Here is a 12060-nt window from a genome sequence, read left to right on the forward strand (position 1 = left end):
TTAAAAATATATATTAATTAATATACACTATGAAAATTCTCAATTCTTAATCTTATTAAATTTTTAAAATGAGTATTTAATGCATATTTATAGATATTTAAGTTGATAGTTGTCACTGCCTAAGTTTTTAATCTAAACAAATACAATTTCACATATGATAATTTTTTTTCCTGACACTTATTAATTACATAAAGATCTAATTTAGAATGAATCATGTGAAGATGAAATGTTTTTTTATTCTCACCTCCACTATCTTGAAAAAAAAAAGGTTCACATATGATACTTTTAATTAGTTGGATACTAATAAAAAATTTATTTTCACACAGTAATCAAATTTTAATGTCTCTAAATTAAAGTCATCATATCATTCATATGTATCCGTTTATTATCTATTTACCTTAAAAGAATATATAAAACAAAGAAATTCAAAACCATCAGACATGAACCATGTTAAAAGTATGCTGGTTGATTTAGCACCTATCTATCATTATCCTAACCAACTTGGGTTGGTCGAGTGGTCAACTCGCTCGTCCGCTTAAACAAATGTCAGGGTTCGAATCTCGGCTTGTGCATGCAGCAATTCATTGGCCAGCGACAAACCTTTAAATAGAGCTCCAGTCCACGACGGATTAGTTATTGGCCTGTCGGGCTAAGAGATACCGTGTGCAACCAACAAAAAAAACTATCATTATCCTCTTGTAATTAAAAATAAAATCTAATGGAAAAAAGATTTTTAATTAATTTTCTTTCCCAACAATAAGAATATCACTCTGCATGTACTATTGCATAATAGTTTAAAAAAAATTTGGATCACAAACTAACAAAATAATCCAAACTTTTGCGACTTTTATTACTCTAATCAAAATAAAAAAATTTTCATAATTGAAATTTGGAAAAATCATTTGACATAAACATAAGAATACACATAAATTACTCTGTCAAAATAAACATTAACAAATCAAAATAAATAAATGCAAATTAATATTAACAATTATCTATTTACTGTATTAAAAACTTAAACTATATACAGTCCTTTGGTTTAGCGTATAAGCTACCTAATTTTATTATAATATGGATAGTGATAAATCGAATTAACTAATTTTAATTTAGTAAAAAAATGCATTGAATTTGACTTGTTTATAGTAAATCGAAACAAAGAGATTCGATTTAAGACCCATAATAAATTAAAACGATTAAATTCGATTTATCAGTTCATAGTAAATCGAATTAATTGAATTCGATTTATAGAAAAAAGAGACAAAGGTAAATCAAATGAGGTAGATTTAATTTACTATTCGTATACTTATATATACAAATCGAATTCACTTGCTTCAAATTGTAATAATTTCTTCTCCCTCCAAAACCCACGCAAGAGAGAAAAGTGAGGCCACAATACGACAAGATTTAAAACTGTAGACATAGAAGATGACCTAGATCGATTCGCATCAATGAAGAGGTTAGTGATAAAATTTCTTTTCTTTAAGATAGTTTAGAAATGTTAGCAATATTAAAACACTTAGAGTATTTGATTATAAACGTTAGTTAGAATTTTTAAACTACAAATATTAGTTAGAGGAGTGATTTAGTAGTTTGTTAAAATTTTGAAATTACAAACGAAATTTAGAGTAGTGATTATAAATTTTAATTAGAGCAGTGATTAGAGATTTTGTTAAGATTTATAAGTATAAATGTTAGAATAATTAGTGGGTCTGTCTAAAATCAGCCAAAGCGTTTTGAGCTTATTTGATGCACCATGAAATCTGAACCATTAGATTAGATTGATAAGCAATCTGATGGTTAGAATTTAATTTATAAATAACTTATTAAGAATTACACTAAAAGATAACAAGTTTTTTGATATTTTAAAATTGTCCCATATAAAATTTGAGACCCAAACTCTCGTTTCTGCAATTCTGCTGCTTGCTGCCGGAAGACCTTCGTGACCCTGGTGTTTCTTGCTCTACGCTCTTCTGCACCAGGTGCCTTCCTGTTTAAACCCAATTTCTCGTTTTCATCTAAATTCTCCTGATTCTCTGCTTTTTTCTTCTGATTCCATCGAATTCCTTTGAATTCATTTCAGACGCAGTGCCTCTTCAGTTCTTCCGAGATCCTCCTCTGCGCCATGATTCTCCCTGCACGTCTACTCTCCACTAGCTCAGATCGAATTTCCAGATTTTAATGAGGTAAAATTGTTCAAATAGTATCTACATTTATGTGGTTGTTTAATATTTTCTGTTATTAGTTTTATAATGATTTTGTTTTCTAGATTGTGGCTCCAGTAACTCTGGCTGATGAAGAGATTAGCCTTGAACGAGGTGGAAGTCAGTCGGATCGCATGTCATCATTATCTATGCAGAACCCTGACATCCTAAGTGTTAATAAACTTTTAGAATTGGTAAAAGTTTATACACTTTTATATTTAGGGCTAGATGATTGGCTATTTGATTGTTTTTTCTACTGTTAAAGATATGCTAAGAGAATTATCGTATGGGCAGGTTTTGGAAACTGTACGGCAAGTGGCAAGTCTCTCCATTTCTTCAGCTCCAGTACCTTATGACCAAATGAAGAACTAATGTGAGGCACTTGTTATAGGAAACAACAGAAGATGTCAGTTCTTCAAAGTTTCAAACACCAGTAAGAGACTAGAGCGCTTGTTCTTTCAAGTGATTATGAAATAAAAGTTCCCCCTCTGGCAACTAAGGATAGGATGTTTTACCATAATGCGAAAGAACAAAGTTTTCTTCAGAATTTATTGCTGAATGTTCTCATTAGTGTTTTGGTAGCTTTAGAGTATGTGCTTCATTATCAGGATTCACACCCAATGAGAAAACTTTCTATGCATTTAGATGATGCTCTTAACTTAGTATTATTTAAAGTTTTAACTGATCCAATTAATTAAGAGATAATTTATACAAAGTTAATTGAGGTATATGTAGAGGTCATGAATATTCTATAGACATGATTCACAATAGGATAATATGGTGTCATGTGATGGCCGTATCTACTTAGTGGAAGGTTTTGGTTTTATTGTTGTATAGGTGCAGTCGCCAATAGGCAAGACATGTAGTTAATTTATTTATTTATTGCTGTTATGTGTTGTGTTTCTAATATCAAAATAATTGTGTGTATATATTTAATTTGTAGGACAACAATCAAATCATTGATCTTTCATTTTTAGTACTCTTTTCATTATATATGTGGTTTTTTGGATCGAATATTGAGAATATATTCTGCAGAATGATTAGATTTACCATAGATAAATTTCTGATGTATACTTAATCTATTGAAACTAATTTTTAAACAAGAATGCTTGTCTTGGGGAAGCATTTTTGAAAAGAGCCACTATTATATGTTTTCAACTTATCAGTATCACTCCACCCAAGTGTATTATTTTATTCCTATGCACTTCATTAAAAAAGAAAAGCCTTTTTATTCATGGTCATAGTAGTTCTACACTTCGCAAATAATATTAGTTATATCACCGATGCAAAGATAACCAAGATATTGAAATTGTTGGTTTTCAAAATCAAGATGCCTATTTAGCCCCTTATTGGTTTAACACTTCAATGGATTATCAATTCCCAGTTTCCTTAGGACATCTTCTACCTCAGTAATCACTAAAAAGAAACAACACTCTTTTACACAAAATTTGATTCTTCATTATTGTCTACAACCAAATCTGTCATAAGATATTGAAAATAACAGTTAAAAATTTTGAAAATGATGTTCTTCGTTATAATTCCCTCTGGCTTCCATTCACTCCATTAAAGTATTATTCCTTCATTAGTTCCCTGTTTTCCAGTGCTTTGCTTATTTTGACCATGACCATGGGAAAAAAAAGAGAAGCTTCCACACATGCAGTAGTCATGACCAAATAGATAAATATAAAGTATGTGTTGTACACTTCCTAAATTTCAGAGACTAAGAACTTATTATATCACAAGATGTATGAGTACCTCATCTTAGTCTTAATTCTTATGCACATTACAATGTGCATAATTTCAATTTTCGTAATTATATTATTAAAAATGCATGCATGTCCAATTGAGAGTTTTCAATTTTCTGTAGTTTCATCTTTCTATAAAATTAACTAAACAAAAATTCCGGCAATATGCTAATACCATATGGGCTTGTAAGCAAGTCATTTATGATTATTGTGAACAATGCATAAACTTCTTGAATAGACAATCAATGGAGTGTGTACATTTCATTTTTTGAGAAGTAATAATAAACAGCATCAAAATACAAATGAAATTCATATATATTAGAAAAGATATGATGGGTACATCAAATTCTAGACGTTAATAGTAAAAAAAAACTAGTAACTGCTATTAATAATTGGTCTGAATTGATGATGTTTCTAACCGCATTGTTAGATTTTCATCTTCCAGATCATATTATCAACACTGCAATTATGAAATTTCTCCAATGCTTAACTGACAGAACTTGATCTGCTTGACAAGTAAACTAATCTCAAGCAATAAGTTAAGTTTTCCTACTAAGATGTCTCACAGCTTCAGCTGACAACTTTTCATGCTTCAATGTGGAACATATTCTCATGTTTTCATGATCACTTATTCCTACATGAACTTATGGATTGTATCAGCAAAAGTCTTTAATTAAGCATCAAAGTGAATTCAACCAGGAACAACATCTTAATGAACACAATTCAAGCAAAAACTAAAGTACCTTTAGAAAAATATCCATGGCAATGTATAACTGATCATGAGATTCCCTTGCAGCATCTGGAACCACTCTAATCAATGCTTCAAATTCACAAGGTTTGAAATGGAGATCAGGAGCGAAATTGGCACCCAATTGTCCAAGAGCTTGTCCTAAGAGGCCAGCTGCCTCACCAACTGGTTGTTTCCAATCATTAAGTGGCAACACCATTTTGGTGCCACTGGGAAGGTTCCAAATAACATAAAAGGAACAAAAAAATGAAATCAATGAAGCAGATTCATACAAGAAGAACATAAAAGGAAAAAAAAAAAAGAAATCAATGAAGAAAATTTATACTTGAGGCTGAGACTCCATTGGAACTTTGGAAGTGGAGGATAAAGGGGGAAGACTGAGCACCACGGCGCTGACGTCGACGCTCAACTCGCTGAGATCCACGCCACAGCTCGATGCCTGCTAAGGATGACGCCGCTGAGGAGTGAGAACGACGACGCCCGCGGGTGCCACGACGACGGTAGAGAGAACGATGGTGTACTAAGGCTAATAACGAACGACTCGAAGAGAGAAGAGGGATACTACGAATGAACGACGAGGAGAGAGAGGCTAAGAACGATGTCGGGAGATGGGCGGAGATTGGTAGCGAGTGCTGGGCTGGACGGTGACAGCGACGGCGAAGATCAGAGAAGAGTGGAGTAGGTGGTGGTGGTCCTGTGGATAGAGAGGGGAGTGTAGTGAGTTTACAGGAAAAGAAATTAGGGTTTTATTGAATTTTAAAAATATGTGTGGTAAAATATAAAAAAATAATAATTATTATTAAACCCCTATATGGGTCATATTCATAAATAATTTATTGTGCATATTTGAAAAGCTCAAAAGACTTGAGCTTACTAAAGATAGACCCATAATTAGTGATTAGAAGTTTAGAGAAGAGTCTTCTTTCATTTGCTTCTTTAGAAAGAGTCTTCGTACTTCATTTCAAGGATTTAAGTCTCTTGGAAAAGAATTTGAATCTAACCAGGGTTTTATGATCACTTGAAAAAATGAATTCACGAAATCAAGCTTGAAAACTCTTTCTCCCGATTCTTGTGATTCTAGAGTTGGATTTGATAACGTGACATTTAATCAACCAACATCTAGATTGTGTGGCTCTAAATTAGAGAACATGTTTCATCTCTTCTCATGAGTAATTGGATTAAGAAATTGGCAATTGATCAAGTCAAGAGAGATTGAACTACCAAGAAATTCAAATTCAATCACTTATGATTTGCCAAGAGATCAATGATTGCATGATTGAAGTTAAGATGAAAACTATTTGATCCAGAGAATTCAATATCTCTGTACCCCAATGATCCTCCCATTCTTCTCTTATCCTCTTGCTTTATTAATTTCTTTCAATTAATGTTCATCTCTTCTGCTTAATTTACTTCCTTGCACTTTACTATTCTTACACTTTACTTTCTAGCAATTTACATTCTTACAACTTTATATTCCAGTAATTTAAATTCCAAGTTATTTATATTTCTATCATTACATTCTTGTCATTTTATAACTTTTATTTACTTCTTTCTTAAGTCATTTAAATTACATGTTTCTATTGTCAATTTTCTCCATCAAATTGTGAATTGTCTAACTAGAATACTCAATCAATCATTGCTTTCCTAACTCCTTAATCTTTGTGGGTATGATAACCCACTCATCGTAGTATTATTTGATGCGATCCAGTGTACTTGCCGGTAGTTTTGCGAAAAATTCCATATCACTAGTCCTCGAACAAATCTCTTGACTCTCATGATATCCAGAGTCACTAAGTGCTCAGCATATCTAAAATGCTCAGTGAAACGATTACCATACTGCATCATAGACATACAAAGAATTTGCCTTAACTTCTCAAAATCAACAGCATTTTTTTTCTTTATACTAGTAGGAAGGAATCTTTTCAAAAAGATCTCAACAAACTCATCCCACAAAAGAGGTGGCATTCGGCGTGCAAAACATAAACCAAACAAGTAGAAAAAAATACACAATAATATAGTATCAAATTAAAAATATAGATAGTAAAAACAAAATTTAAGAATCTAGATGCTGCATAATATAACTGCAGTGACCGTGAGACACCAAGGCGCAAGCCACCAATTAATTGCAAGTGAATCTCAAGAATGACTTACCCACATTATTATTATTACTCATCTTATAGCATCTTCAATAAGAAGACCCATAGTAAAAATTATTTAAATTTTTTTTCAACAGTAACAAAGAGCAATATCCTAATTCAATTATGCATCAATATACACAAATATAAATCATTCAATTATTCAAACATCAGCAACAAAAAATAATATCACAATTCACACAATCTTTGTCGAAATCAAATTCTTATTATTAAATAAGATAAAATCAAATTTTACTAAACAAAATACCAAATCCAAGCAATAAAGCAAGTGGATTAGTGAATGTACCAACTACCAAAGTCCATGACTCCAGTTTCTTAGAAAGCAACAGCCAACAGCGGTACAACGCCCAACATATAGTAGGGACGAAAAGACTTGAGAAGTTGAGGTGTGGTCGGTGCACGAAACGGTTGAAAATTGGAGAGGCGAGACTCGAGACTCAAGAGACAATGACAGAGTGGCGAGAGACGATGACAAAGTGGTCAAGTGGTGAGAGAGTCAGAAACACAGAAACGATGATGGAGTGGCAAACTGGTGAGAGACAATGATGAAATGGAGACAGAAATCGGCAAAGAGGAATGCATAACAAATGGTCAGACGCGGATAATGGAGCAGCCGAGCAGCGACGCAAGGAGAAAGGCTGCATTGCTTGGATTCAATGACGCGAGATAGGTGGGCGGCAACAGTAACTCGAGTCTGGAGAGTAGAGAAAAAAATTGAAAAGATGAAGAAGGGTTAAGGATATGAAGAGTGCGGTCAAAATTAATGATGTAACAAGAGCAATTAACCTTTCAAATTAAAAGCTACTCAGTCATTTTTAAAATTTTACTCTAGACACTTGTCTTCATAATATTTTTTAATTATATAAAGTATTTAAAATATTTTTTGTTTTAATAATTAATAATATATACTATTTCTAAATTTATTTCAAGAATATATGTTAAGAATAAGGTTAGATATGCTGACGTGATGGTATTTAAGTGTGTTCAAGCATGTTTGAAAAAAAAAATTTATTTTTTATTAAAACACAACTAAACACAAAAGACATACATCTCAATAAATATTATGTCTAAAATTTATAAGACACGACAAATAAAAATAGTGACCGTATTTCATAAGTCCTCACTAACTAATGAATACATTCTTCTTTTCAATTAAATAATTTGAAAAGACAAACCTATAACAAACTTTAGTTTAGAGCAATTGAATTATTTAATTGGTAAATTCTATGATGTCTTTGTTGTGATGTCTAAATTAAATTGCCAAACTTATTTTTTAAAATAAAAAATAAAAAATAAATTATTTAAAATTTATTAAATCCTTGTTTCATAGGGGTACTTTCGCACTTGCCGTTTGCAATGGGAAAAATGGAAATCTCTCAAAATAATCCATCCATTCAAACAAATTAATTTTTTTTTGGTGTAATTTACATAAATAAAATAAGGAGGAATATGAAAGAAATGATGGGATAAAGGCATAGTTGTAAGAACCGGACGGTCCGGTTCGACCAAAAAGGCATAATTGTAAGGAATGCTACCAAGCTAGTGTGTTCATTTGAAAATTTATGTGCTAATTATTCTATATATTATATACATACACAGCTAAATTATTTTATATTTATTTAATTTAATTTTTGTTTTATACTCATTTTTTTAATTCTTTAGAATTTATAGAATTATTAAAATAAGTATCAAATATTTTAATATTTATATTTACAATATAAAATGTTAGTAAAGATATTTATTTTAAATTTTTTAGAGTATTAAGTTAGTAGATCTTCGAAGATTTCTACTTAAGACTAATTAGTAGGGACATCTAAGCATCACCACTAAATTTCACATGAAAAATTAATGGAGGGACGTAATGTGTTCATCGTTTACTATCTTGAAGGACTAAATTAATATTTTATTTTTTTCAAGGGCTAATGAATTTGAAGTAAAAAATTTTAAGGATAGACCTAATTGTCACTTTATTCAATTTTTTTCTATTTTATATTTTTTATTTACGTACGACCGGTTCTATCGGTTTAACCAATGACCCACTGATTGAACCAATAATCCAGTGACCCAATAACTTGACCGGTTCGGTTCTGACAACTATGGATAAAAGAATAAAAATATCTGACAACACAAGTTTGGTGTGATTCCAAATCTTAAAACCCTAGTCCCCAATTTGCACCTTTCTTCGCACTCTTCAGTCTTCTGTCTTCACCTCTCTTTCAAAGTCGATCCACCACCAGCACCACCATCATGGGCAAGAAGCGGAAGGTTGCACCCAAATCATCTCAAACCGTTGAGCCCCCGCCCAAGCAGCACCAACCTGAACCTCAACAGGAATACGAAGAGGTTGAGGAAGAGGTAGAAGAAGAGGTCGAAGAAGAGGAGGAGGTAGAGGAAGAAGAGGAAGAGGAGGAGGAGGAAGAAGAAGAACAAGAAGGAGGTAACGAACAAAAGCAACAACAAGAGGACGAAGACGACGAGCCCATACCGAAGCTTCTAGAACCTTTTGGTAAGGACCAGATCTTGAGTCTTCTCTGCGAAGCGGCCGCCAAGCACCGTGACGTGGCCGATCGAATCCGTCGGGTGGCCGACGAGGACGCTGTCCACCGGAAGATCTTCGTCCACGGCCTTGGTTGGGACACCACCGCCGAGACCCTCATCAGTGCGTTCCGCCAGTACGGCGAGATCGAGGACTGCAAGGCCGTCACCGATAAGATCTCCGGCAAGTCCAAGGGCTACGGATTTATCCTCTTCAAGACCCGCCGCGGCGCCCGCAATGCCCTCAAGCAGCCGCAGAAGAAGATCGGTAACCGCATGACAGCGTGCCAGCTGGCATCCATAGGCCCCGTCCAGCAGCCGGCACAGCAGCCTGCTGCCGCGGCCGCCTCGTCAGGGTCGGCAGTCTCCGAATACACGCAGAGAAAGATCTATGTGAGCAACGTTGGGTCCGAATTGGACCCGCAGAAGCTGATGGCGTTCTTCTCGAGGTTCGGTGAGATCGAGGAAGGGCCATTGGGGCTCGACAAGGTCACTGGGAAGCCAAAGGGGTTCTGTTTGTTCGTTTACAAGAGCGTTGAGAGTGCGAAGAGGGCGTTGGAGGAGCCTCACAAGGAATTTGAGGGACACGTGTTGCATTGCCAGAAGGCCATTGATGGACCCAAGCAAGGGAGGATGCAGCTGCAGCACAACGTTCCAAGGACGCAGTTTCAGAGAAACGACAACGCAGGGTTTGGTGCTGGTGTTGGTGGTGGCATTGGTAACAATGTGCAGGGGCATTTGATGGCGCCCGCGGCTGCCGCAGCCACCCCTTTAGGGGTGAACCAAGCAGCTGTGCCGCCGCTGAATCCGGCACTTGGGCAGGCATTGACGGCCCTGCTTACTCAGCAGGGTGCTTCGTTGGGGCTCACCAATTTGTTGGGAGGTTTGGGATCAACTGCAGGGGCTGTTAATTCAGGCGTTCCAGCGGCAGCAGCAGCAGCACACACGATGCAGGGTGGTTACAGTACTCAGCAGAATATAAGCCCTGGTGTTATGAGCGCGTACGGGAGTCAGGTAGGGCTGCAGGCGGCTTATCCGAACCAGCAGGTCGGGCAGGGTGGCAGCTCTGGAAGAGCGCAACCTGGCGTTGGGCAGTATGGTGGTGTTGCTCCTTACATGGGGCACTAGGTTTGTGTTGCAGGTATGGTGTTTGTGCTGATATTCTTTGATTCGCTGGTAGTTTCTTTTTGATTGAGCTTGTTGTTTTGGCTGTTTATTGGGTGCTGTGTTGCTTGGTTGTTGAAGAGAAATAGGGAAGGTTTCACAATAAGTGAGAATTATCTAGCTAGCTTCTTTAGGATGTAATTAGGAGTTGAGGTAGCTGCAAACACAGTAAAAGTTGAACCATGTGGAATGTTGATCTCTGCATTGGAGGCTTTTGCTAAATCTTTTGAATTGGTGTGTGAACCGTGATAGATAAAGGTTAGTTGCCTTTTAGGAATGATTTGTGAACTATTGTTCGAAGCTTCTTTTGCATTATTTCTGCCCAGATTTGGACTAACATTAATAATCATATGTTCTAATATGGCTGTCCATCGATGAACAAGTCGTGTCCATGGTCTCTTTAATTCTTTCCTGGAATTATTGTTTTTCAAACTGCAGCTCACTATTTATTGCCTTATATTTAGTTTATCAGTGGTCTTCTCAGATTTACAACAAAATCTTTTTAGTATAATAAACTTCTAGTTTGCAAGACAGCTATATGATTTTCCCTTCTGCTGTAATGCCTAATCAAAATTGTTTTTTGCTTTGTGCTTGACTATAAAATGCTCTAAACCAATTTTGCTAAAACTTTGATTTGGGACCCTTCCTTTCTTTTCCGTTTGCTTTGAAATTGTTTTTCATGCTTCTTTATTCGTTTTGCAGATTACACCTAAGTGAATCAGTATTTTATTACTGGCCTGGTGATTGTTCTGAAGTGTAAGGAGCTGATGCAATTGGCGTATTTATAAAGAAATGTTACTTTCTACAATGATCAGAATGTTTAAATTTTCAAATGGAGTTCTGTTTTCGCTACCTGCTTTTTCGTATTTGCTTCCATTTCAAAATAGTGTAGTATTTTGCCTTTTATTTAATCTTTAAAAAAAAAAAAACGATGGAACTATTTTAGTGCAATGAATTTTAGTTTTATTTGTAGTATTTGGATTTTCAGATTCTGAGCCAAACATACTTTGAAATATATAATTGTGTGGATTATCATGCTTCAATTTTCCAGTTAATAGTTGTTTGATAGTGTTTTGTCTGGTTTTCTGGTACCCTTCCTCTTTTAGTGTTGTTATTGTTATTATTTTTATCTCTTACATATTTGACACGCCTTTTTCTTATTCAGAATGATTGAAGTGATCCCTACATGATATTTTAAGTGCCTTTGTCATTAATATCACCTCCTTGAAAACATTGGCTACAAACATGTAGTGGTTTACTTCTGCTGGAAGTGTGTGCCTAATTTTGTGCAGTTATCTTGCAGGTTTGACAGCCATACTAACGTAAATATCTGCCAATAATGAAACCAGTCTATATATTGTTTTGAAGGGGGAAATTTTATATATATAACACTATCTTGATTTGGACCTGCCTGATATTTTTCTACATTTGGTGAAATCTTTTGTAGGGCTTGTTTGAAAAAGATTCTAGTGATGTTTTTATTTTTTCCCCAAAAAAGAAAAGGGTTTTAG

General features: G+C 34.8%; 1 protein-coding gene and 2 long non-coding RNA genes across 6 annotated transcripts; 2 read left to right on the forward strand and 1 right to left on the reverse strand.

Moving 5' to 3' along the window:
* On the forward strand, nucleotides 1853-4445 carry LOC107648326. Its single transcript, XR_002349072.1, has 3 exons — nucleotides 1853-2183; nucleotides 2267-2395; nucleotides 2496-4445. It is a non-coding gene; the product is annotated as an uncharacterized LOC107648326 (long non-coding RNA).
* Nucleotides 4311-5445, reverse strand: LOC107648325. Its single transcript, XR_001621869.2, has 3 exons — nucleotides 5020-5445; nucleotides 4690-4903; nucleotides 4311-4580 (listed from the first exon to the last, which is right to left on the reverse strand). It is a non-coding gene; the product is annotated as an uncharacterized LOC107648325 (long non-coding RNA).
* Nucleotides 8968-11999, forward strand: LOC107604734 (UBP1-associated protein 2A). Of its 4 annotated transcripts, none has more exons than XR_002349074.1 (3): nucleotides 8968-10526; nucleotides 10631-10807; nucleotides 11853-11999. XR_002349074.1 is itself a non-coding variant. In XM_016306391.2 (2 exons), the coding sequence occupies exon 1, from the start codon at nucleotides 9098-9100 to the stop codon at nucleotides 10511-10513; it is 1416 nt and encodes a 471-aa protein (XP_016161877.1). In that variant the 5' UTR covers nucleotides 8968-9097; the 3' UTR covers nucleotides 10514-10526; nucleotides 11853-11999. The 4 variants fall into 4 exon arrangements, 2 of the variants coding, with proteins under 2 accessions (XP_016161877.1, XP_016161876.1); XR_002349073.1 differs by lacking the exon at nucleotides 11853-11999 and adding an exon at nucleotides 11252-11592; XM_016306391.2 differs by lacking the exon at nucleotides 10631-10807.

This window comes from Arachis ipaensis, chromosome B06 (assembly GCF_000816755.2).
Source record: "Arachis ipaensis cultivar K30076 chromosome B06, Araip1.1, whole genome shotgun sequence".
Taxonomy (NCBI): Eukaryota; Viridiplantae; Streptophyta; class Magnoliopsida; order Fabales; family Fabaceae; genus Arachis; species Arachis ipaensis.

Bases quoted from the DNA above. Each gene is read 5' to 3' on its own strand.
- LOC107604734 (XM_016306391.2), top strand. From the start codon at position 9,098: ATGGGCAAGAAGCGGAAGGTTGCACCCAAATCATCTCAAACCGTTGAG.